The 23,506-nt window shown below is 27.0% G+C and overlaps 1 protein-coding gene across 2 annotated transcripts in view; it reads left to right on the top strand.

The window, feature by feature from the left end:
- The window catches only part of LOC136978720 (protein disulfide-isomerase A5), a 55,934-nt gene that overhangs the window by 6,717 nt on the left and 25,711 nt on the right, over positions 1–23,506 (top strand). For both annotated transcript variants that reach the window (XM_067274507.1, XM_067274508.1), the window contains exons 3-10: positions 1,193–1,283; positions 6,049–6,114; positions 8,703–8,748; positions 11,621–11,713; positions 13,327–13,387; positions 15,925–15,992; positions 18,708–18,799; positions 20,721–20,789. In XM_067274507.1, coding sequence (XP_067130608.1) covers positions 1,193–1,283; positions 6,049–6,114; positions 8,703–8,748; positions 11,621–11,713; positions 13,327–13,387; positions 15,925–15,992; positions 18,708–18,799; positions 20,721–20,789 — 586 coding nt within the window. The remainder of the gene's footprint in view (positions 1–1,192; positions 1,284–6,048; positions 6,115–8,702; positions 8,749–11,620; positions 11,714–13,326; positions 13,388–15,924; positions 15,993–18,707; positions 18,800–20,720; positions 20,790–23,506) is intronic.

A 23,506-nucleotide genomic window follows, 5' to 3' on the forward strand; every position in this document is an offset into this window, starting at 1 on the left:
TGGAGAAAGAATAGAAATGCATTAAATGATGGAATGATTAATGATATAATTAAATGTTCACAATATGTAATTGTACAATAATGTTTTTTATACAATGGCCTTGAAAATTTGATTGAAATATCTGGACAATGAATGCATAAATATAAAAAATTTTATACAAAATAATATAAAAAGCCCAGCACAGAAAGTGAGTAAGCAAAAAGAGTTTTTCTTTTTCCATATGATGCTGAGGAAAAATTTTAGTCCATATAATTTATTGTCAATATATTCTAAAAATGTTAATAATAATAATAATAAAACATATATCACTAAATAAATATAGTTTCTGAATGATTCAAATTTTGATAATTTATGAGGGTAATTCCAAAAGTAGGGTCTCCTATTTTTTCAAAAATACAAAGAAAGGTTTATTTTCAATAATGTTCATATCATTTTAAAGTTTGAACATTTATCTATTTTTCTATATAATCGCCATTTTGGTCGATGCATTTTTGTATGGGGTTCCTTAATTTTTTTAACTATAAATATTTTTAAAATTAAATATTACTTTTTAAAAATATTATTCTAATGTTTAAATGATAATTTATTTTGATAAGCATTGCATATTGCTTATGAATCACTCCATAGTTAGCAATAATTTATGCAAATTAATTTAATGTAAAAATATTGTTTTATATTGTTAATAGATCCATTAAAAACAAAAACATAATTGAAATGTTTTATTATAGTTTATATATGATATATTCAAAAAGTTCTTAATTTTATTAGGTATAATATAGAATTAAGCTAAATAAAATTTAATAAGAATTAAGTTAAAACAACACAAAATTGAAAATAATGTGTTATTATTTAAGTTTATTCTGTATATAAACAATGTACAGATAAAACCTTTAATTCAGATACATATAATATATTCTAGAATTTTATTGCAAAAACCAAATCAGGAAAATTTTTATTCACATTGCTGAAAATTGTTAGTTACTGTACCATCAAACTCTGGAAATTTAAACTTGTAAATTATTATATTTTTACACAGATTTTACAAATACCCATTTCACTAATATATAGTATTTACATGCCTCTTTGTATAGCATTTTCAAATTTTCCAGCTTTAGTTTTTTTTATGTTTGTTCATTCTAGTTTTTAGAAAATATATTTGATCTGTAATTCAAATATAATTTATTTTTCACAGCTAAAGATTCTGCAGATATATTGAAGTTATATACAATTGTTGCAGAAGAAATAAAAGGACAAGCAACATTAGCTTATATAGATTGTGGAGGGTAAGAAAATTGTTTATATTTAATGTTATATTATGTAATATTATTTATAATTGTGAAATAACAAAAAAATTTCTTAGTTATATTTTAAATATTCTTAGTTAAAATTAGTCAGTCAGTTAGTAAAAGTTCTTATTAAATTAGTTATATTTAATTATTTACATTATTTGCTTTTTTATTTGCATTATTTTTAAGTTCTGAGAGTTGATTTGTTATATCAACTGCTATCTCAACACTTTCTGTTTAATGAAAAAATGATAAGGCTAGATTAACTATTGGACCAGAATTGGCCAATTAATTAATATCTGTGAAATTAATTGGCCAGTTTAATTATTAAATTAAGTACAAGATTACTTTCTATACTAAAAAATTAAATTATTTAAATAATTTCATTTTTTAGTATAGAAAGTACATATAGACAATTAAGCCTGAATTATTCTAATGATTAAATGAATTATGTAGATAGTATATTATTAAGGTTACAAAATCATCACACAACTGAGTAGTCACAAAAAATAGCATGATATTCTTGCAATGCATATCTTTTAAACTATTCTCTCATTCAACATTCTTTCTTTTTAACATATCATTCATTTTTTGCAACAAAAATGCAACAGTGGTTAAAAACAATGTCCAAAGTGTTTTGTTTTTACTGATAATTTTTCTTTCTTTCTTGTAATTGATTGCCTGATCAAAATTCACAATCACTTTTCACTTTTTGCAGTCTAGACCAGTTTCAAGTTAATTTTTCACTTTTTGCATTTGCTTTTCCCTATTTGTCTAGTGTGAACTAAGTTTTAATTTCCAAAGTAGTAATTTTTTAAATATGAAGCTATTCCAGCTTCAAATTATCCAAAAATTAGAAAAAAAAAAAAATTTGAATTAAACAAGTAATTTGTTTTGAAATTGCTTTTTGTGATGCCAAAAACTTTAAGAAAAGTACTAATACTGTCTATCAGTGTTATTATGTTTCACTCTAAACATTATTCTTCAGGCATAGAATAATGGAATCAAACATACTACACCTTTTAAAAATTGTCTTTTTAAACTAATAAAAACTATCCAGTAGGAAGTTTTTATTAGTTAAAAAACGTTTTCAGCTGCGTTAATCAGCCTTCGTCAGTTAAACGAATACCAAAAATGGAAATTTCGATGGAAATTCACGGAAAGCGGTAGTGTTGAGCTATATGCCCTTTCTTAATAAGGTTGTCAAAAATGTGGCCAGAGAGAAGAACTTGCGCGTAATTTACAAACGCAATCCAACGGTTTACCGACTACTGAGAAACGACAAGAGGAGAGATCGCTCCAGTGAGTTAACAGGGGTATATTCTATACCGATAAAAGATGATCGTTTTAACACCGACATTGTATACGTAGGCGCCACATTATGTAACCTCAAACAGAGGATAAAAGAGCATAAATACTCAATAAACAGTGGCAGTGACAGCACGGTCCTAGAGACCTTTGCTAGACAACAAGATATAACGGTGCATTGGGATAAGGCCTCCATTGTAAGAGCCACTCGATCCAGGCAGGCTATCAAATACTTGGAAAAAATGGAAATACATAAGGCGCACTTATCTACGCTTTGCATCAACCACCGGGATGCAGACGGCCTATCATTGGCCTGGAAGTCTCTTGTCGAATAACATTACGTTTTGATACGGAAAACGGAGCTTAGACCCGTCAATGCGCAGACGCGGTTTTTTTGTAAATTTCGAACGCTGTTTTTTTGCAATTTCGAATTTCGTTTGTTTTTGGTATTCGTTTAACTGACGAAGTCTGATTAACGCAGCCAAAAACGTTTTTAAACTAATAAAAACTTCTTACCGGATACTTAAAAAGGTGTAGTACGTTTGTTTTACAGTTCAGTAAACGTTTCTCTTTTATAATGGAATCTTATTAAAAGTCCATTATTCTATGCCTGAAGAAGTCAATCTATAATTTGTTGAAAGTACTTGTAGTAATGTTTCAAGTAAAAAACAAATAATTTGTACATTACATTTAATGGGAATTTGTAAAATTCAAATTATCCAAAAATTCAAATTTACCAAGTTAAAATTAACAAAGTTCAACTGTATTTAATTACACTATCTTACACGATTTTACATCCAGGAAAATCAAGGTGATTTCTTATTAATTTCAATGGCTACATTTAAAAAATCAGCAAGGAAATGTCATATTATGTCAGTTTTCAGATATTAAAGCCCTATTATATTAGATATCTGTGCATTTATCAATGTAAAGTACTGTAGACAATGTAACACCACCAGTATTAGGAATTGAAACTACAGGATGTATTTTCAGTGAAATAAAACAAGCAGCAGAAACTTGAAACTGACAAACCATGTTCCTATACTGAATTTATTATTTAAAACACTTAAAACCAGAATTGAGTTTTGTGGCTAGATTTTGGAACAGTTTGTTGAGATCCCTACAACAGATGACATTTGAATAAAATAAATCTTCATTTACACTCAACAAATTAAGTTTGTCTACAGAATTTAATAAGAATCTATAACTTAACAAAAATTACTGTAGTCTATCCAATTACTTGAAATGTCAAATAGCCTGTACTCAGACAAAGTAGGAATCTGCCTTCACTGATTTGTTAACATATTGCTACCAGGTAATGTAACTGTGTCATATGAAGATCACAATACAATAGCACATCAGCTAGCAGCAGCAGATATGTTAAAATTTTCAAAACTTTTTCAAGGATGATTCTCATCACCAGACCCCAAGTAAGGTCACCCCACAATTTGCTCTTTATTATTGGTTTAGCTAAGCCCTTGCATTCCTTGTCAGAAACTTTTGCACTGGCAGCCCTAAGTGTTACACAGGGAAGTAGGTCACTATAAGTAACATTTCTCTAATAATTACTTTTACAGGGTTCCTACACACCTGGAAAGTCAGGTATTTTTCTTATCCTTCAGAAAATGTTAGGGAAAGTCAGTGAATTTATCTCTTTGGCTTCCTTGTTGATTTCATTTGCTGATGATATGTCCAACTATTCCTTGTTGATTTCATTTGCTGATGATATGTCCATATATATATATATTCATATGCATTCACCAATTTTATTTTTTGTTGCTGTACCTAGAGAACAATTTTTTAAACCACACAATTGTATCAAATCAGTTAATTTTAATTTTTACATTTTCACAAATTTAATTTTAATAAGCAGGTGCGCAGAATATGTCCACTTGCACAGACAAGGTTCAGGGGAAATTAAAGCAGTCACATAGAAATTTGCAATAGAAAAAATAATATGGCAACAGCCACAAAAAGTGGAGTAGCATCTTTGATAAGCCTATAGACATTAATTAGGGAAATTTGCCAAAATGAGGGGGATCTTATGTTTAAAAGTAAAAGTGAAATGTTGTTTACTTTGTTTCTGATCAGTTCAGTTCCTTCTTACATTGCTGTCTGCTTATGTGGTTGTGCTTGCAGTAGAGATGAGTTGGTCTTAGTTATGGATCCATGATTTTGATTTTTATGAAAATTCAAAACCAAAACAGTGCTGTAAAAACAGTAAAGAACTTCTCTTTAAAGTTAGAACGTATAAAATTGTTTTTGAGAAGTTATCACACAAGAACTCTTAGGTGTTATCAGGCAGACTTTATTAACTAAAAGAATGGAAATGCATTTCAAGCTTATTTCTTCCTCATCATTTATATTTTATACAGATCTGGTAAAATAGGATTATAAATTATACCATCGATTACAGCTATTTAACATATTATATACATAAATAAGAATTACACTATATAGCTAATATTTCTCCAGATAATTATAATTTATGTATTGTGGGTGACAACTGGATGATTAAAATGAATAAAACCTGTAAAAAATAAAAAAGTGGTTTTTATTAGTATATAAAATATAAATATAAAAATTATTAAAATTAATTTAAAATTATATATAATTTAAATATAAAATTAAATATTGAATCATAAACTTATAATACTACTAAAAATAAAACGGCTTTACCTGTAAAATATAAAATACAAAATTTAAAATAAAAATTATGGTAAAATAATATAATACAAAAGGGTAAAATACTCAAAAAAATTTTAAAACACATGAGTTAAAATGTGTCACTATACCAGTATCAATTAATGGGACAGTTATACAATACAATACAATACCATCTTCTCCCTTGTTTGAAACAAGGGAGAAGATGGTGTGAGTGCATCTTAAAATGAACTTTCCTCATTTTTGCAGTAATAGTTGCCAGATCTCACTAACACATCACCAGTATTTAAATTCATTCTATTTTATGTTACAAATTTAATGAATTTTTGGTGTTCATAAAGTTTTCTTTTGATGATTTTTCTCCTTTTTAAGAATTTTGATGTTGCTAAGTGAGATTTTGCATCCTGCATGATGGCATTGTGTGGCAATCACTGAGTTGAGATAATTATACCTAACTGCATATAAATAATCTCTGATTCTTATTTGTAATGTTCTGCCAGTTTCACTTAAGGCTCATAATGGTATTTAGACAACAACTGCAAGTAAAAGTATAAATTGTTGTGTAACATGATGTATATTTCTACTTTATTAATTTCGTCTATCTAAAAAATTGTGTTCTTTGTAGTGTTAGATCCGGAACCTTTTGAACTCACTTTGTCATGTATCTATAAATATATATAATTATATTATTATCAATATTTTTAGCTATATAGGTATATTAAGGTTTTAAAATAATTTGATAAATTTTCTAAATTTATTAAAAATTTTTATACTAAACAATGTTTTTTAGGGATGGTAAAAAACTCTGTAAAAAATTGAAAATATTACCAGAACCTCTGTCAATAAAACATTACAAGTAAGTTAATTTTTATTATATTAAAATAAAATTATATTTGAAACAATTTTTTTATGCAATCTGTTTTATATAACAAATATTGTATTCTATATAATTTTGTTTGTCTTTTAATGTTAGTCCATAATCATACTTAATATTAGAGACTTTTATGAAGAATTGTGAAAAATTATTTTACATAGCACAGATTTAAGAAATCAAAAATAAACAAAAAAATACAGTCAACAACAGCAAATTATAAATAATATTCATTAATATATTTATTTGTATATACTGTACATCAGAAATTTAAAAAGATATTTTAATACCAGAAATTGAGGAACATACTACAGTATGTATTACAGTATGTTTATTAATATTAAGGCAAGACACAGTGACTTTATTCTTCAGAAAACAATGTTCGACAGAGAAATAATTCTCTGCTTGAAAGAATGAAAGCAGAGAATTACTTCTATTTTCCAATTTCTAAATCTGAGACTTTTTGTTTCAGATAAAGCAATTTGAGGCAATAATAAAGAGGCAATTCAATCATATTTCAATAATTTTTATCAATTATAAAATCAAAGAATTGTGTACACTGATATATTCAAATATCTTGATGTTATCTGCTAAGAGAAAAATAGTACATAGTAAGGCCTATAAGAAGAAGTAGTGTATAGTAGATAGTTTATTTGGTTCCTATGTTATAGAATCCAAATAGGTATAGGATGTTGTAATTGGAAACTGACTTTTTTTTTCTTTATTCATTCAGCTCATGTTGCTAATATTATGCCTGTTTTCTTCAGGATGCTGTAGAGCTTTGTGCTGCTATGATAATAAAATAAACAATGAAGAGTCAAAAAAGAAAATTTGAATAAATTAAAAATTGAACTTAAATTTTGAAGAAAAGAATTACAGAAATATATTAATTACATCTACTTGTCAAAAATGAATGGCTTTTTAAATTTAAGTTCAATTTTTAGTTCATTTAAATTTTTTCCTGACTATTCAAAGTTTTTTTTTTATCATCATAGCAGTATCAAGCTCTGAAGAAGCCTGTAAAGACAGGCAAAATGTTAGCAAGGTGAGCTGAATGAATAAAGAACAAGCAAAAGAGTTTGAGATTCCATTTACTCATAATACCCTACACAACTAAAAATATGGACATAATCATATTCATGTAGATTACAAAATGCTAGTGAATTTTATGACTAAAGTAATATGTTCATGTGATGCCATTGGAGCAGCTGATGCCAGTCTAGTAGCATTTGATCTTGAACACAATACACAGTTACATTTGTGGAAAGGACTATCATTCATATAATGGAAATCAAGCAAAATGTATTCTTGACACATTATGTGAGAATACCATGCAAAATAAATACTATTAATTTACATTTTAATTAGCACCTAGAAAATTTTGAGTGGAGAACATGAATACCAAGAGAAATGAATTCACTGATTTTCAGAGATAGAAACATAAGCAACAAAAATAATGAATATAATTAATATGGTAAAACTGGAATATTTACAATAAATAATACACCTTTAATTTTTCAGCATATGTCCTATATTTCAAACTAGTACTTTCAGCAGAATACATTCAAAATTTAAACAAATATATATTCTTTCACACAATCAATTAACACCTCTTTGTGAATATATCTGAAATTATTTTAACACGTCTGTGTGAATACCTTTAAAAAATATTTTTACACATCTACAGTATGTAAATACATTTTATTCACATAGATGTGTGAAAACTTTTTGTTTTATTGAAAATTCATAAAAATCCTTAAATAAGCAACATAAAAAGAAATAAAATCAGACTGATTTACTTAGTTTTTTTTAAAAACAAGAAATAATGATAACAATTCTAAAACAACAGGATCACAGATTTTAAACCAAGATATCAAAGTTCTTGTCAATAACTTTATTCAAGACAGAACAAGGTTTATTTATGTATATGAGGGGGTTTGCCCAACAGTTTTCGTTGACCACCTGGTAAAAACATTCTGGTGAGAACAGTACCATTTTATTCACTTTTTCTTGCATGTCTCCACAGTACAGGAAATATTGTGTCTTTTCCTAGTAGTAGTCACTCCTGGCATAAATTCACCATTCTTTATATTAGCTCTCATTCAGCTCCTTACTTCTTCATTTGTGAACACATTCAAAGGCATTCTGGCTCTGGTGAATGTTTTCACCTTATTGATCCATATGTTCTTTTTATTATCCATTCAATTAACATGTTGAAGTGTTTCAATTGCTTTACTGCTCTCATTGTTTTGTTTATATACTATTGGAGTTTATTTTATGGTTCCTCAGTGTATTTTATGTCATTTACATAAAGTCTGGTCTATAAAATTTATGAAGATTACTGTTTTCTAATATATACATTAAAGTCCTGCCAGATGCAACCAATACATTCCATGACCCCTAGTGTAAGCAGAAATTCACATAAAATAGTGAGTCCTGTTAATTATTAAGTATTTTCTATAGTAACTTTTGTTTACAGATGTAATTTAACTAATATCATATATCTTTATTTAAAAATATTTGCATTGAATATAAGTATTCATGAAAATAATTTAATATTCAAATATTTTTAGCAATGGTGAATTTCATAAAGATTATGACAGAAAGGAAACAATTCAGGTTAGTTAAATGAATTTAAAATTTTTAAATATACAGTTATCTTTAATTGAATATTTGGATGAATTCTAAAATATGATAACTAGCAGGTAAGCCCGGCATTTTGTGGGCAAAAAGTAAGAACAAACATTAAGATTATTAGCTTATTGATTTATATAACTACAAAGGTTATCTTATATAAGGGTTTATCAAACAGAGTGACCAATCTAACACATTTGAAAAATTCTTTAAATTGTTGCACAATAGAGGAATAAAGAATTTTTAATTTAAAATATGTTAGATTACTCACTCAGTATGATAAACCCTTACATAAGATAACCTTTGTAGTTATATAAATCAAATGTATAGCAAACAAACAAGTATCCTCCTTTATATACAGTGGATGATCAGTTAATAAACATAATCCATTCCAAGACTTTGTTTGTTAACTGATTATCGATTTACCATAGGTTTTTATGGGAATTTGATTAATTCATTCTGGAGACCCCAAAAAATAAAAAATATATACTTTCTTACTACATTTATTTATATGTAATAATAAAAATACATATATACACAGTCTTGCATTTTTATTAGTCATGTTTTTCCCGTTTGTGGGGGTTAAAGAATCTATCTAATGTCGATTGCTTTTCTCTCTTCAGGATTTTTTAGTAGTAATTAATAGCATTGTAACTGTAGAGATCACTGAGCCTATTAAACTCAACCTGGTTTGGATGCCATTCTAAGACCGTTGTTCTGACATCCTCCTACTTCTTCAAAAGATATTTAATAGCAGATATCGGCATTAATCATCTTTTTCAGAAGAAAATGTATTTCACCGAGTTTCTTGGTGTTCTTCATTCAGAGTTCTTGGTGTTTTTCTGTCATCAAATCAGTTTCAGGTTACATTATAAGCTCTTCAATGTTATTTCTCAGATGTGACTTTTGTTACTTCTTAAGCTGCTTGAGTCTTCTTGATTATACTGTATCTTTCTTAGATAAGATTGAACTGTGGCCTATTGTAGACATGTTTAAGCCATACTGCCCAGCAACATCAGACATCTTCTGCCTACTCTCTACCTTTGCTATTATACTTTCACCTTTCGAAAATAAAAACCCACTCTCACGAATACTATAAAAGAATTGTTTCTGTCAGAAAAATAAAAGGCTGGAATTACAAGGGAGAGTTTCAAAGTTTGGAGGAATACTGTCTGATCAGTATATACTGGGTTGAGCGTTGCTGTCAACATCTCCTTCACACCAAAAGTTTTGAATTGTTGCCTGAAGACAAGGAAAGACCAATTGGTATTCATTATTTTATGTTGCTTCTTCTTGTGTTTGTTCTGTGAGGTGTTTGTTATCCGAACATGTGTTCATTGTCTGGACATAAAAATCTTTCGCAAAAGTGTTCATTAACCGAACTGTTCGTTAGCCAATCACCCACTGTATATAGATATATTAAGTTTAGATATGATAATTTTTATGAAAAATTAGAATCAGCTATTGATGATTAATATTAAAAGTATTTAAGAAAATTAAATAATTATTGCAATGTAATCATGTGAAATTTATAGTTTTCTGTTGTATGTCTTCATAATAACAATTTAATATTAGTACAGTGGAACCTAGTTAACTTGTCCAATTTTTTTCCAACTAATTCATCAGGTTGAAAAGTTTGAAGTTATAGAAGATGAGCTAAAAATTAAGATTTTGTACATTGGTTTATTGGTGATCCATAATAAAATAGTCATACAATATTTTTATGGGTATCATTATGTAGAATCGTCATGTCAATGTAAACCTCTTGATGTTGTCCAGAAATTCAAAAGAACTTAACTAAATGGTTAAATAATCTCCTGAGAAATGCCTTTCTGAATGGTTGATTCATTCACTCCTAAGTGCTTAGTAAGGATTTTTAATTGTGATATCTCACACTTAGAACTGATTGGTTTTATTATTTTTTATCACAAACATATCATTCTTTATGATTGTTATATATTTAAATTTTGCTGCAAAGGTTAAAATTTTTACAGACTATAATCGTTTGTTTAAATTAATCTATCAAAAATCCATTTATTTATTATGTCAGCTAATCAGAGAAATCCATCAGCAATCAAATAAAACAAAAAAATGTTCAAAAAGAAAGCAGGTTTAAATGACACAGTATCTAGGTCACATGCTTTCTGGAAGCCACCACTTTGCTGCTGTCACAAGATACGATGTTTATTTTCAGTTGTATGTGGTTCCCATGCTTCGTAGAAAGTTTCTGATTGGTTTATTCAATAGATAAACATAAATTATTTTATTTAAATTAAAATTTTGGAGAGTTTATGAAAGTATTGCATCAAAATCCCATTCATGTTAAACAGTTCAATGAATTTGAGTTAACTAGTTTGATTTATTAACCTGTAACATGATTCCTATTCTTGATGATTGGGGAAAGAAAATAACTTTGAGTTATTTCAGTTCTAGTAAACCAGGTTCCATTGTAGTAAGAAATATTTTCTGTAATTGGTGAAATTAATATGTTAGGAGTTATTTTATTTAATTATTACTCTTTATAATGATTAAATTTGAGTAAAGAATTCTGTACATTGACAAGTATATTATGTATATTAAACAAGTAGGATTTTTTGATAAAACCATATATATTTATTATTAAAGGGATATATATTTTTATTTATTAAATGAATAATTTAATCATAATTTACATTTAAAATGTAATCTAAAATTTAAAGTTTTAGAAACCAAAAATATTTTTTAATGAATATAGACATTTTCAGTTCATCTAGTGGAACTGCTATAACTATATTGGATATACAAAATAAGCATTTAAGCATAAAATTAAAAATTATAAAAATAAAGTAACAACTAAAATTAATTTTTTTTTGTACAGTCAATGGTAAATTTTTTAAAAGATCCATCAGGTGATATGCCATGGGAAGAGGATGAAACAGCAAAGGATATAATTCATGTATCAGATGCAAATGTAAGTTGAATATTATAAAATAAAAAATATTAGTTATTAAATGATTTTTGTATATAATTGAGTAATCTGATATTATACAGACATACCATTTATAAACTAATATGATTGGTTGGAGGCATTACTGTAAGGCAAATATTGCCTTAAAGTAAAACAAACTTTTTTCATTTGCAAGTGCATATAAAAGTCTAAAACATTTTATTCAATGCACAGTAGCAATAAGCCTAAAAAACAATGCAAAAATAAAAATATACAAAACCCCCATGGAAAAAAGTACTAAAAATAATAAACCAGAATACAATTGAAAAGCAAATACACCAACAACTGCTGTAAATGATCAGGCTAAATTTTGGATATATGATTATAGATTAGAAATAAATTTGGTACTAGAGTTATTTGTATATATATAAATGAGGTTGCGATGGCTGACTGCGTGCCTTGAGTGGATGTTTCTGGCCGTGGGCACGGATGTGTCAGCGCCGTAATAACTGTCGATGGTTATATCTTAGACTTATATATGAAGAAAGAGGAGATTGGACCGAAGGTCCGGGTAGTGTAACTGGCAATGCGTCCGCATGGTAAGTGGGAGTTGCGGGTTCGAGTCCCACTTTGGGCCGATTTTTTTCTTCCAGTTTAATCTAAATTAATTAATTAAATATTATAATTATTAATTTTAATAAGAGATTGCGCCTAATGCCTAACTCTAGTGCCAAATTTATTTCTAATCTATAATCATATATCCAAAATTTAGCCGATTGTTTATGGCAGTAGTTGGTGTATTTGCTTATGATATCAGGTTTCGTTTGATGTACATTTATACAATTGAAAAGTATCATATTAGCAAAGCATTGTAGTGTGAATCATCTTCAGGCTAGGTATTCAATATATCAATATATATTAAAAATATGGCATTATTATAGGTTTCAGCTATATTATTGAAATATAGCTGAAACCTATAATAATAAATGTCATCTTTTTAAAAATTTCAAAATTTTAATTTTTGAACAAATAAAAATTTAAATATATTGTATGAATTTCTGATATTTATTTTTCATTAAATATGAAGCATAGAATGATGTTTTCTAATGTATTATGTCATAAAATAGTAATAGTCAATTTTAATCCAAATAGTTTATTCTGATTTTAAGATCACATGGTTCTTCTAATTCATATATTATGATTCAAAGAATAACAGCATTATATTTTTGTTATAAGTATAATGCATGATTTTATAACTAGTTTTATTACAGACAAATGGATATAATTAATTTTTTATTATATATAGAAAGCCCATTAATATTAAATAAGTTTAATGTGAACAAGCTTTAAGCATTGAAGTTAGAACTCATTATATCAAAAACTTAGCTTTCTGTTTTCCTAAATTAACATTATTTTAAGTTGTTTAGAAAATCATATAATATATAATTAATATGATTATATAAACATTATATGATTTTATGATAATTATATATTATCATTATAATTTTTTAAGATTTTCTATTTCAAAATTTTTAACAAAGTAATAATGTTAAATATACTACTACTTTTGTTGGCTTGTTGTTTGGTTTCAAGTACCTCATTTTTTAACGTCTAAATTCTTAATAATTTTATTTTAGGCATTAGGAAAACTTCTAAATCGAGAAAAGTTACCAATAATGATGATGTTTTATGCACCATGTAAGTAAAACAAAGTTTATAGTTATAATCATTAAATAATTTTATAGATTATACTATTTCTAAATGTACTTTTATTTTTAATAATGTAACATCATAATGTCAAAAATAAAACAGTTTATTTTGTAAGTAATTCCATTTATTTTTAGATAACTCATGTTTGATTGATGTTAGTTTAAAAAACTTTTAATGATTAAACTTTCTGATACAGTTAATATCATCTGCAATATTAAATAATAGAAATTTTAATCAACAGTATACAAAAATACTTTTGCCTAAACTAACTATTGTAATATTCCGCATTTAACTTGCATTGGCATATATCCAATACCTTTGAATTGGCATTAAAAAACATGAAACTTAATTGGAATGCATTTCTTTCACTTTATTTCTGCTGGAAATCAATTATAGATGTAATTATAAAATTAATTAATTATAAAATAAGTGAAATGGAATAGTTGAGATGGAACCATCTAAACTGCACTGTTTTGAAAATACAGAATGGTACCAAGTGACAAAATTTTATTTCATTTTATTTTTGTTATATATGTTGAGTAATATTAATAACATATATAATAATAATAATATCATAAAATTAAATAGAAAAAGATTTTAATGTTGATAGTATCTGTAATATACTTGATATTTGAATTATTGTGTATACAATAGCCTGGAGTTAAGATAAATCCAGAGTGGCATTGTGACCTGTATGGTGTTAACAGGAATTATCACAATTAATTTCTGTTAACTTCATTATTGATGATTTTACTAAGAAAGTTGCACACTTACTACAATAACCAGTGATTCAGGTTCAAGAGTTGATGTATGGGATTTCTCATGTAGAGAACTCCCATACATCAAAATTAACAGTTGGTTTCTAAATAGTTCTCTGAGAGTTTTATATAGAAAGAAGGAATAACTAGAAACTTATCAGCTTTCAAATAGGAGTATCTTATAAAATCAATTAAAATGTGGATTGCTGTACAGCAGAAATTCTCAACTGGTGTGCCATTGAAAGTATGTCACAAGATAAATTAAAAAATTAAAATGACAGATTTTAAAATTTGTAAAAGAATAACAAATTGTACTTCTGTGCATTATTAACTATATTTCAGAAGTTTATGTCAATTAAGTGTCACAGAGAAGGTATTATATGGAAACAAATAATGTTATGCACTTAATTTCAACAAGGATTTCCCCCAAATGTTTCCTATAAACTCCTCATATTCACCTTGTTTCAACTAAATTTGTCATTATTTCTGATCAATTAAATCATTAAAAAAACAGTTAAATTATTTATCTCTCTCTCTCTATCACAGAATAAGGATATATTGATAGATGTTCTTTTATTAAGTTATTGAAAATAGTTTCATCATTTCTGTACAGTAAATGTGAAGTTTGTGGGTTAGTATTGTAAGTTCTCGTGGATTTGAAAAATATATTATTACTACTATCTTATTCTGAGTAATTTAATGTAGGTAATTTATAATTTGATATTGATGCAGAATGGCAGATTAATTGTGACAACTGTTAATGACCATTCAATGATAAACAAGTGGAAAAAGTAACTTAAATTTAATGGAAAAACAATTTTTAAAAATCATACAAATGTGCTACATTTTATTATTAAACATTATGAAACAGCTCAATCATGATCAATCACTGACCCACAAAATGACTGGTTAAACTGAAATTGGTTGAAGTTTATTGACCGGTTTTGTAATCTTTAATAATAAAGTATATCACAGCCTTTGCATGGCTTTTTAAGTACTTAAAAATCGCACAAAAAAAGACCAAACAAACCTGTTTTTGTGCGATTTTTTATTTGTGCAATTTTTTTTAATGCCATATATGAAAATTTCAATCAAATTGGAACATAATTGACTTCTGTAAAAATTTTTAAAACTCTATTGGATGTTTTCTATGACATCAGCAGGTTTTTTTCATTTTTTATTCAGTAAAATTTTTTTCTCATATGTTTTTTTTCGGTCCCTTCGTATTTTAATAGCATAAAAATCAGAAATATTGTGTTATATTTGAACAGATGCAGTAAGTTAGCTCTCCTCCTAGCTTTAGACTGCAGGTGTGAAAGTTTAAGCCTTGTTAAATGAAAGAATTACACTTTCTGCAGCTATATTTATCAAATAAAATCATTTTTTAACGATTATTTTTAACTTTTTTAATGTTAGATTCATATTTAAGTGGAAATAATTAATTAATATAAAAAATAAAATTCTTAGAGGATTTTTTTCAATTAGGGATTGCAGAAAAAGGCCCAAGGAGTTAGAAAAGCAATTCCTAGTTATTTTCGTACGGTTTTGAGTTATTTTCTACATAAGACTTTTTTTATGCGGTCCCTATTCACCGCATAAAAAAAAATACTTTTTAATTGTGTTGCGAAAACTAATTTTTTATCAGCTACTGGTGAAGTTTTGGCGATTTTTTTTTTTTTTTTAATGCATTTTCTTTTATGCGGTCCCTATCCACCGCACAAAAACAGGATGGAGTGTATTCTAGATAAATAAAGATTCTTTTTTTAGGGTGTGGATTCTGTAAACGCTTGAAACCAGAATATGCTACAGTGGCTACAGAAATGAAGGGTCATTCAGTAAGTATTTACTTTCAGACTTATACATATGTAAAATAGAAAATTTCTTTTTAAAATAAAACACATCTCAAAAAATGACTCATAGAGAAAAGTATGGTAATTTTGTTTTCAAAAATTAGATATAAAAATTTAAATTGGATGTTAAAACAAGTAGAAAGATGTGTAAAACATTTAATTACTTTTCAAGTACTTTTGTATGCTTGCATCAATGCAAATTTCTTCAGGAATACAGATAATGAAATAAAGCTTTTTAAAAATATTTTAAAAGAATAAGAAAATATTGAGTGCTTTTAAATTGAATATCAAATTGATGATGTTAAAGTCACTTGAAAAATCACTAAAGTGTCAAGTACCAGTGTCAAATTGAATGTGATTTTATTTTTTGTTTCTTTTAAATTATTAATTTAAATTTACTAAAATATTTAACTCGAAGTCCAGCTTGAATATGATTAGTGTTTTCATTAAATTATTGATCAAATTTAAAATTTTGTTCTCCTCATTTACCTTTTCCCTGTCATTACATCAGCCAGTGAAACCAGTTTTCAAAAGTGGCAACTCTGCTTTTAGTAATGAACTCTAGTTCATGTAAAAAGTTAATAGAAACTATTTTTCCATGACTTCTACTTAAATGGAAAATAGAAGGTAAAAAACAATGAAAAAACTAACAAGTGTTATGAGCATAACATATTTAAAAGCTATTAATATCAGCTTTTTAAAGATGATTATTATAAAAAAAACTTACTATTTATCATTTAGTGAAAAACAAAAACAGAAAAATGACCAATTTTAGAAAAAAACAGAGTTTATAAGATCCAGCTCTGCATTAAAACTCAGAATTTCATTAGCTATTGTATATGAAGCAGCATTAGATCTTATGATTCAAAGCTTAAAGAACACAAATATATACACAAATAATAACAAATAAGAACAGAGATAAGCAATGCATTAGCTAAAGAAAATGCATAAATAAGTTAAAGTAAGTGATTATCATTAATAATACCATTCCATTAATGTCTTCTCATTAATAACAGCAGGGGAAATTATGATTACATCTTATGATAATTTAATAGATAAAAGTGAGGTTTTGATGGCAGTTGAGGTCACTGCTTGATACTAATTTAATTGGATGACTGAAAGATGAGGTTTTCAGTGGCTGAGAATATAAAACCACTGTTCACTACTAGTGTTCAATGGTTCATGGTCATGGGACCTCTCCAATAGACTGGCCAAGTGGAGTTTTCTGGATTAGTAACATGTTAATAACATCTAAATAGGGGCTATTTTCCCATAAAAGACTTCCCAGGAGGCATCCCCCCCTCAGCAGATCACCTGTGTATCATGTTATCATGTTACTTGTTCATGTTATATGAATAAACTAAACTAAACCAAGAGATGGGGTTTTGTATGTGGGAGAAGAGGACACTGAGAACAAGTTCTAATTACAAGATAACCACTTTATGAAATACTAACAATTGCCTTAAAAATTGGGCTATATATTGGCTAATTAAATGATTGATATAAAGTAATTTGTTACTAGAGGTAGACGTTAGGTGCCATCTGGCAAGTGCACCGCACGGCAAGTGGAGGTTGCGGATTCAAGTCCCACCCTTGTCAGTTCTTTTATTCCAGAAGGTTCTAAATTTATTTAATATTTACTTAAATTATAATTATTAACTTAGATAAGAGATGGCGCCTAACGTCTACCTCTAGTAACAAATTACTTTATATCAATCATTTAATTAGCCAATTTATAGCCCAATTTTTAAGGCAATCGTTGGTATTTCATCATATACCCATCAGGTTTAGTGATGTTTATTTATATTATAACCACTTTATTTTCTGAAGCATGCTTACATGATTATTTTTGATAAACAGTCACTCTCTCACCAGCTTGATAAAGGCTGACAGTTTTCCTGGTCCTTTTCAGAGGTCTATCTGGTGCCTCTTATTCAAAGAAGGTTTGTGTTCATTTGTTTTGTTGGCCAGACCCAAGGCAATGTTGTTGTCAGCACAACAATGAACAAAATCAAATATTGTGAGTGGTGGTCCTGATACAGGAGCACCACTCACAAGTGGATAGAAGGGTTTATTGCTACTTAGAATGTGCAAAGAGTGGTAGAGAGCAAGTCTTTGCACAGTGAGTAACAAAAAACTGTTGTCTTCGAGATGCAGGCTTAACTCTCTTTTAGTCCTTTCATCATCCATCACAATTGGTAGCATTTTCCTCCTCACTTCCCAAAGGCCTTTTTCATGTTTCCAAGTGGAATTTGAGACCTATGGATGGCAGGAGAGATCATATCAATATGTAAAATGATGCTGAAGTTTGATGCCAACCTAAGATGGTTCATCTTGGAATTTAAATTGTTTATACATTCCTTTTTTGGTTATGATTTAGACAAGATATTTTGTATCTGTCTTTTCTCCCTAATTCATCTATTTACAAACATTTTTTTTTCTTTTAAATGAATTTAGTGCGGTTTTGACCATGTCCATAGCCTCACATAAAAGATATGAAAGACTGGCTTAGATCTGAGGATGAGTCATTGGATAGACTAAAAAGTTTCTGTAATATATAAAATTAAAAAAGTAAATTACACATTTATGTAAAAGTTTATTCTTTTTTAAATATTAGAGTAATAATCATATTTTATTGTCTGTCAAATTGTTGCATAAATTTTTTATGTAAATATTATATTGTACTTATGACAATTATAGGTACTTGCAGCTATGGATGTTAATAAACCAGAAAATGCAGTCATTCGTCGTCATTTTAACATAACTGGTTTTCCAACTTTATTATATTTTGAGTAAGTATTTTTATATTTCATACAAATAAATTTGATAATACTATTATTGTGTTATTTATTTTTTTGCAATATTTATTATTTAAATATATCATGTCACATTCTGTTGGTGAATATAAGCAGTGTATTATATATGGTCATTGAAAAGTTTAATAATTCAAAATAGAAATTATTATTAAGCTGAAAAATGCTTCTTCATAATTTTTTCATATATGAAATTATTACTATAGTTGTTCTTTATTTTATATCAAGTTATTTATATATAACTTTATATGTGTAAGTTATTTTTGTATTATAGTCTTTATTTATCTTAAGTTCTTTATATTATTCACATAATTTTTAATGTTTATTTATAATTTAAACGCCAACAAAAAATATGTGTGTATAAAAAACATCTCTTTATGTATTAATAGAAACAATCAGTAGATGAACTCAAAATATAATTTATTATATTTTTATATGGTACAGTAAAATCAGTTCAAAACAGAACCTGAATAAAATGGAAACCTGCCCAAATGAAAAAAATTCTTTAGAATGAGGCAATTTTCTATGGTAAATCTTACTATAAACAGAAACATGCCCAATGCAGAAATGGAAGTGGTTTTAGGTACAAAAAATAACTTAAAGCAGAAAATTAAAATTTCACTTATAGACAAATAATTAAAATTGTCTCAGGATGTAATGATCACTGCAGTGCATGATAATTGCAGTTTGAGAAGGATTTTAAACCTTATCTGAGAAAAAAGTCATAGACAAGGGACATACAGACACAAGGTCTTTGGTAATATTAGTCTTCCTTGGAATTAACCAGGGACAGAATGGATTTAAGAAATACTTTTAAGAATTGAAAACTTTCAAGAATCAAATAAGTTTTAAGAATTGAGTTTTTGAGAAATGAATGTAATTTGTGAAAACAATGAGAATAAGGTAACACATGTTACCAGTTTGCCTTGTACAAAAAAGTAGTTATTAATTAACTAATGGTGAATATTTGAAAAAGCTGAATTACATTAGAAATTGAAGTACATTATTAATTAGAGTATTAAAATTCCTGGAGAAGCCAGATTACAGAACTTTTTGCGATAGAATAATTTCCAATTTTTGCATTCCATTCCATTTTTAGGTTAGATTACTGTCATCTTTAGTTGGAATCACTTTGGATTAATTTGGATTAGGCCAAGTAATAAACTTTTTAATGTATGTAAAAGTGATTTTACTAAAAATGTTAATATAACTGAGATATTTTCTTATGTAGCTTAAAGATAAAAAAAGAAAAAATACTAACACTTGTTCAAAGCAGAAACTTGCCAAACAGGAAAATTATTTCAGTACTGTATGATTTCAGTTTACACATGCTTTAATATATTAATATATAAAAATATGCACCAAATAAAATTTCTAAATGATCTGCTTAAAAGTGCTTTTGAAAGATTTTAATAATAATTTGCATTTTCAACCTTTTAAGTAGTGCTATTAAATGAGAGTTCTAAAAATTATTAGCACAATATTACTACTTTTTCTAAAATGGTATAATTTTAACTGTCATAACTGTAAAAATTATCCCATTTAAGAAAAATAGAACATAAAATTTTTAAATTTTCTATTTGTTATTAATATGCCTCAAAACCAAACTTATCATAATAAAACAGTCACCTTAAAGTCATTTGTGGTCATTATGATAAGTTTGGTTTTGAGACATATTAATAGCCAATAGAAAATTAGCATAGTTATCCAAACAAGAAGCAGTTTATACTACAATAAAACTTTTTGGTATAGCATTTAAGTTTTAAATAATAGAAAATATAAAATCCTGATAAAATTAACTTCAATATTTTAGAATATAACAATTTTTGTATATATTTTTGTTAGAGTTAAAATATAAAATTACAGTAAAGAAATAAACATTATTATAATTTTGTTTCAGAAGTGGAAATCTAAAACTTAGATATGAAGGTGAAAATAACAAAGAAAGCATTATTAATTTTCTAAAAAAGTAAGTATTATCTATGTTATAGCTAATTATTGTTTTTTAATTTATGAGAAAATTATTATTTTTTAATATGTATAAATGAAAATTAATATTTATAGAGTAAATTTTTATGTAGTCTGTTCCATAATATTTAATTAAAACTAAATAGAATTAATTTATATTGAATATAAATAGAAAAAGTGTGTAAACACAGAGAATTAAATTTTTTAATTATTTTCAAATTTCACATTTTCTTTGTAATAAGAAATAAAATTTCTATTTTATAATATAAAGCTTATCACATATTACTATTCATTGCAAATTTCTTTTTTATTTTTGATATTATGTCTTTTCAGATTGTGACTGATTATGTTTCATTTTACTCAGAATAAAATTAGTTACAGCATATTTCAAGCTATGTTTCAATATAAGTAATATAATCAACATCATTTATGTTGAAATATCTAAAAAAATATGTAAAACAAATTATCAAAAAGCTTAAATATTCATATTGGAAGTATTCTGAGATATTTTGTTTTCTAGCATCAGTTAAACATTTCATTAAATTGTAAAGTACATCAGAGTTCTAAAATTATATAAAAATTTCAAAAGTCCAGAGAATTTTAAATTATGAAATTGAAACGATGTATTAAGTTACATGGTTCCAGATTTCAAACAATGTAAAACAAATTATATATCTTAATTCTGTACAGACAACTCATGGGTTAAAAGGCAATTTGAAAGGTGGCATGTTAAACAATGAGTCAAGTTATATACTGATTTTATCAATTCATCAAACAGTTTTTTATTTAACCAAAGTTACTAAAAGCAACTTTAGAAGAAGTCCTTCATGTCTACAAGCATATTCTTCTGTCATTGCAATTTTTCCTAAAACCACCAGACACTTGTACATATACCTTGCCTTCAGTTCTTTCCAATTCATTTTGTTTACATTCAATCCAAGCTTTAATTCTTATTATTTAACATTCCTATTTGAATTTGTATGTTGAAAGTTGATAAATTTCTGGTAATTATCCTTTATCTAAATGAGGGTGTTATTTCAGAGAATTTTGATAGTTAAGATACATGTTATGATAATGTCATCCTAATAAGTTATAAACTCATTGCTCTTTTTATCAGCATAAAGTAAGTTTTGAAGAGTAAAAATGACAGGCTGTTAATGTTTAATGTGCAATAAACTTAACAGTGTTAGAGGTTGATGAGATGAGTATTTTTACTTTCCCGGCTGTTATCCAGAGGGAAAGTATGGCAATTTGGCAAAAAGTGACTCCCCAGATTTTTACATTTTTGGACTTAGAACACCTTGAAATGTTGAGAAATGTAAAAAAATTATGGGTAATTTCTGTATGTATGGGTGTGTGTTTGGAGGGCACAGTTTTGTTCACCCTCTTTGAAGCTTAATAATTCTTGTGCTTTTGTTCTAAAATTTCTGAAATTTTGCAGGGAGGTTTGTTTAGGGGATTGATGCTATTAAATTTTGGTGGTTAAAAATTGAGGGGGTGGGGAGATATGGGGGTTGTGTGTATCTCTAATAGGGTGGGACTTAATGATCGTTTTACTTGTTATTAGCATTTACAATTTTTATAAAACTCATCCCTGCCCTCAAAATTAAGCTTTTTGCCATTTTATAATAGTTCAAAATATAAAAAAAATTTTAATAAAATATGATAACAGATGGTGCCACCAAAATTTTAAATGTTGCTGGGAAAGTTAAGCAACTCATTGCTGGTTTATTTATGAAGTAACCTAGGGTCTGAAACAAAAATTGGCAGATTTGTGGACCACAAAAAATTTGGATGCAGCTGTACATTAGGAAACCATCATCACACTTACATTTACCTTCTCTGTCTTATTATTGGTGTATTTATTTCTGAGCTAGCTGGTGTATTTATTTATTTCTGAGCTATTTTATTGTCAGCATGCTCAATGTGTATACTTTCATTGCAGTGCTCTGCTGATTGGTATTTACTTTAGAGTTGTATGACGTCATTTTTAACAGAATTAATAAGCTTGGAATGCTAGCTAGTTCACTGTTGAGCTTTTTGCTAATTCAATATGGCTGCTCCCATGAAAAACTGACTTTTTTGTACAAAGAAATGAAAATGGAATTATTATTGGAAAAAGAAATGGCAGAAAATATTTTAATTGGTAAATTTAAATTATTTGTTGTATAAAATGTTTACAATGATCTTTATTTATTTTTTATTGCATGGTTCAATAGCTGTAGATGATGTTTTTCATAAACTGAGAGGGTTAATGTGAAAAAAATTAAGTTCAACTCATTATTTATGATTAAAACTGAAGTTTATCTTATAGAAGTTTTGGATCTTCAGAAGTGTTATGTTTAAAGCATTAAATAAATTGTAAAGAAATGAAAAGCACTAATAATAATCCAAAATTACATAAGTTTGTGTACTTGAATGAATTTTCACTTAAATATGGGAATGACTTCTGAAGAAATTATATCATTTGAATAAAAATTCTTGTTTCAACTATTTGAATTTCAGGAATTTCTGAAATTAAATACTACTACTATTTTCAAAGTAGTAAATATAGTACATCATAAAAACATAAATAAAAAGAATATTATAAATTGCATAATGAAATTATACAATTTTATTAAATAGTGATGATATACTATTATTTACAATATACATATACTGTATGTGTAATAATAATTGAACAAAATCATACAAAGAATCTTTTATACAAATACAGTA

Source organism: Centruroides vittatus, unplaced genomic scaffold (assembly GCF_030686945.1).
Source record: "Centruroides vittatus isolate TY-2023 unplaced genomic scaffold, ASM3068694v2 contig_549, whole genome shotgun sequence".
NCBI lineage: Eukaryota > Metazoa > Arthropoda > Arachnida > Scorpiones > Buthidae > Centruroides > Centruroides vittatus.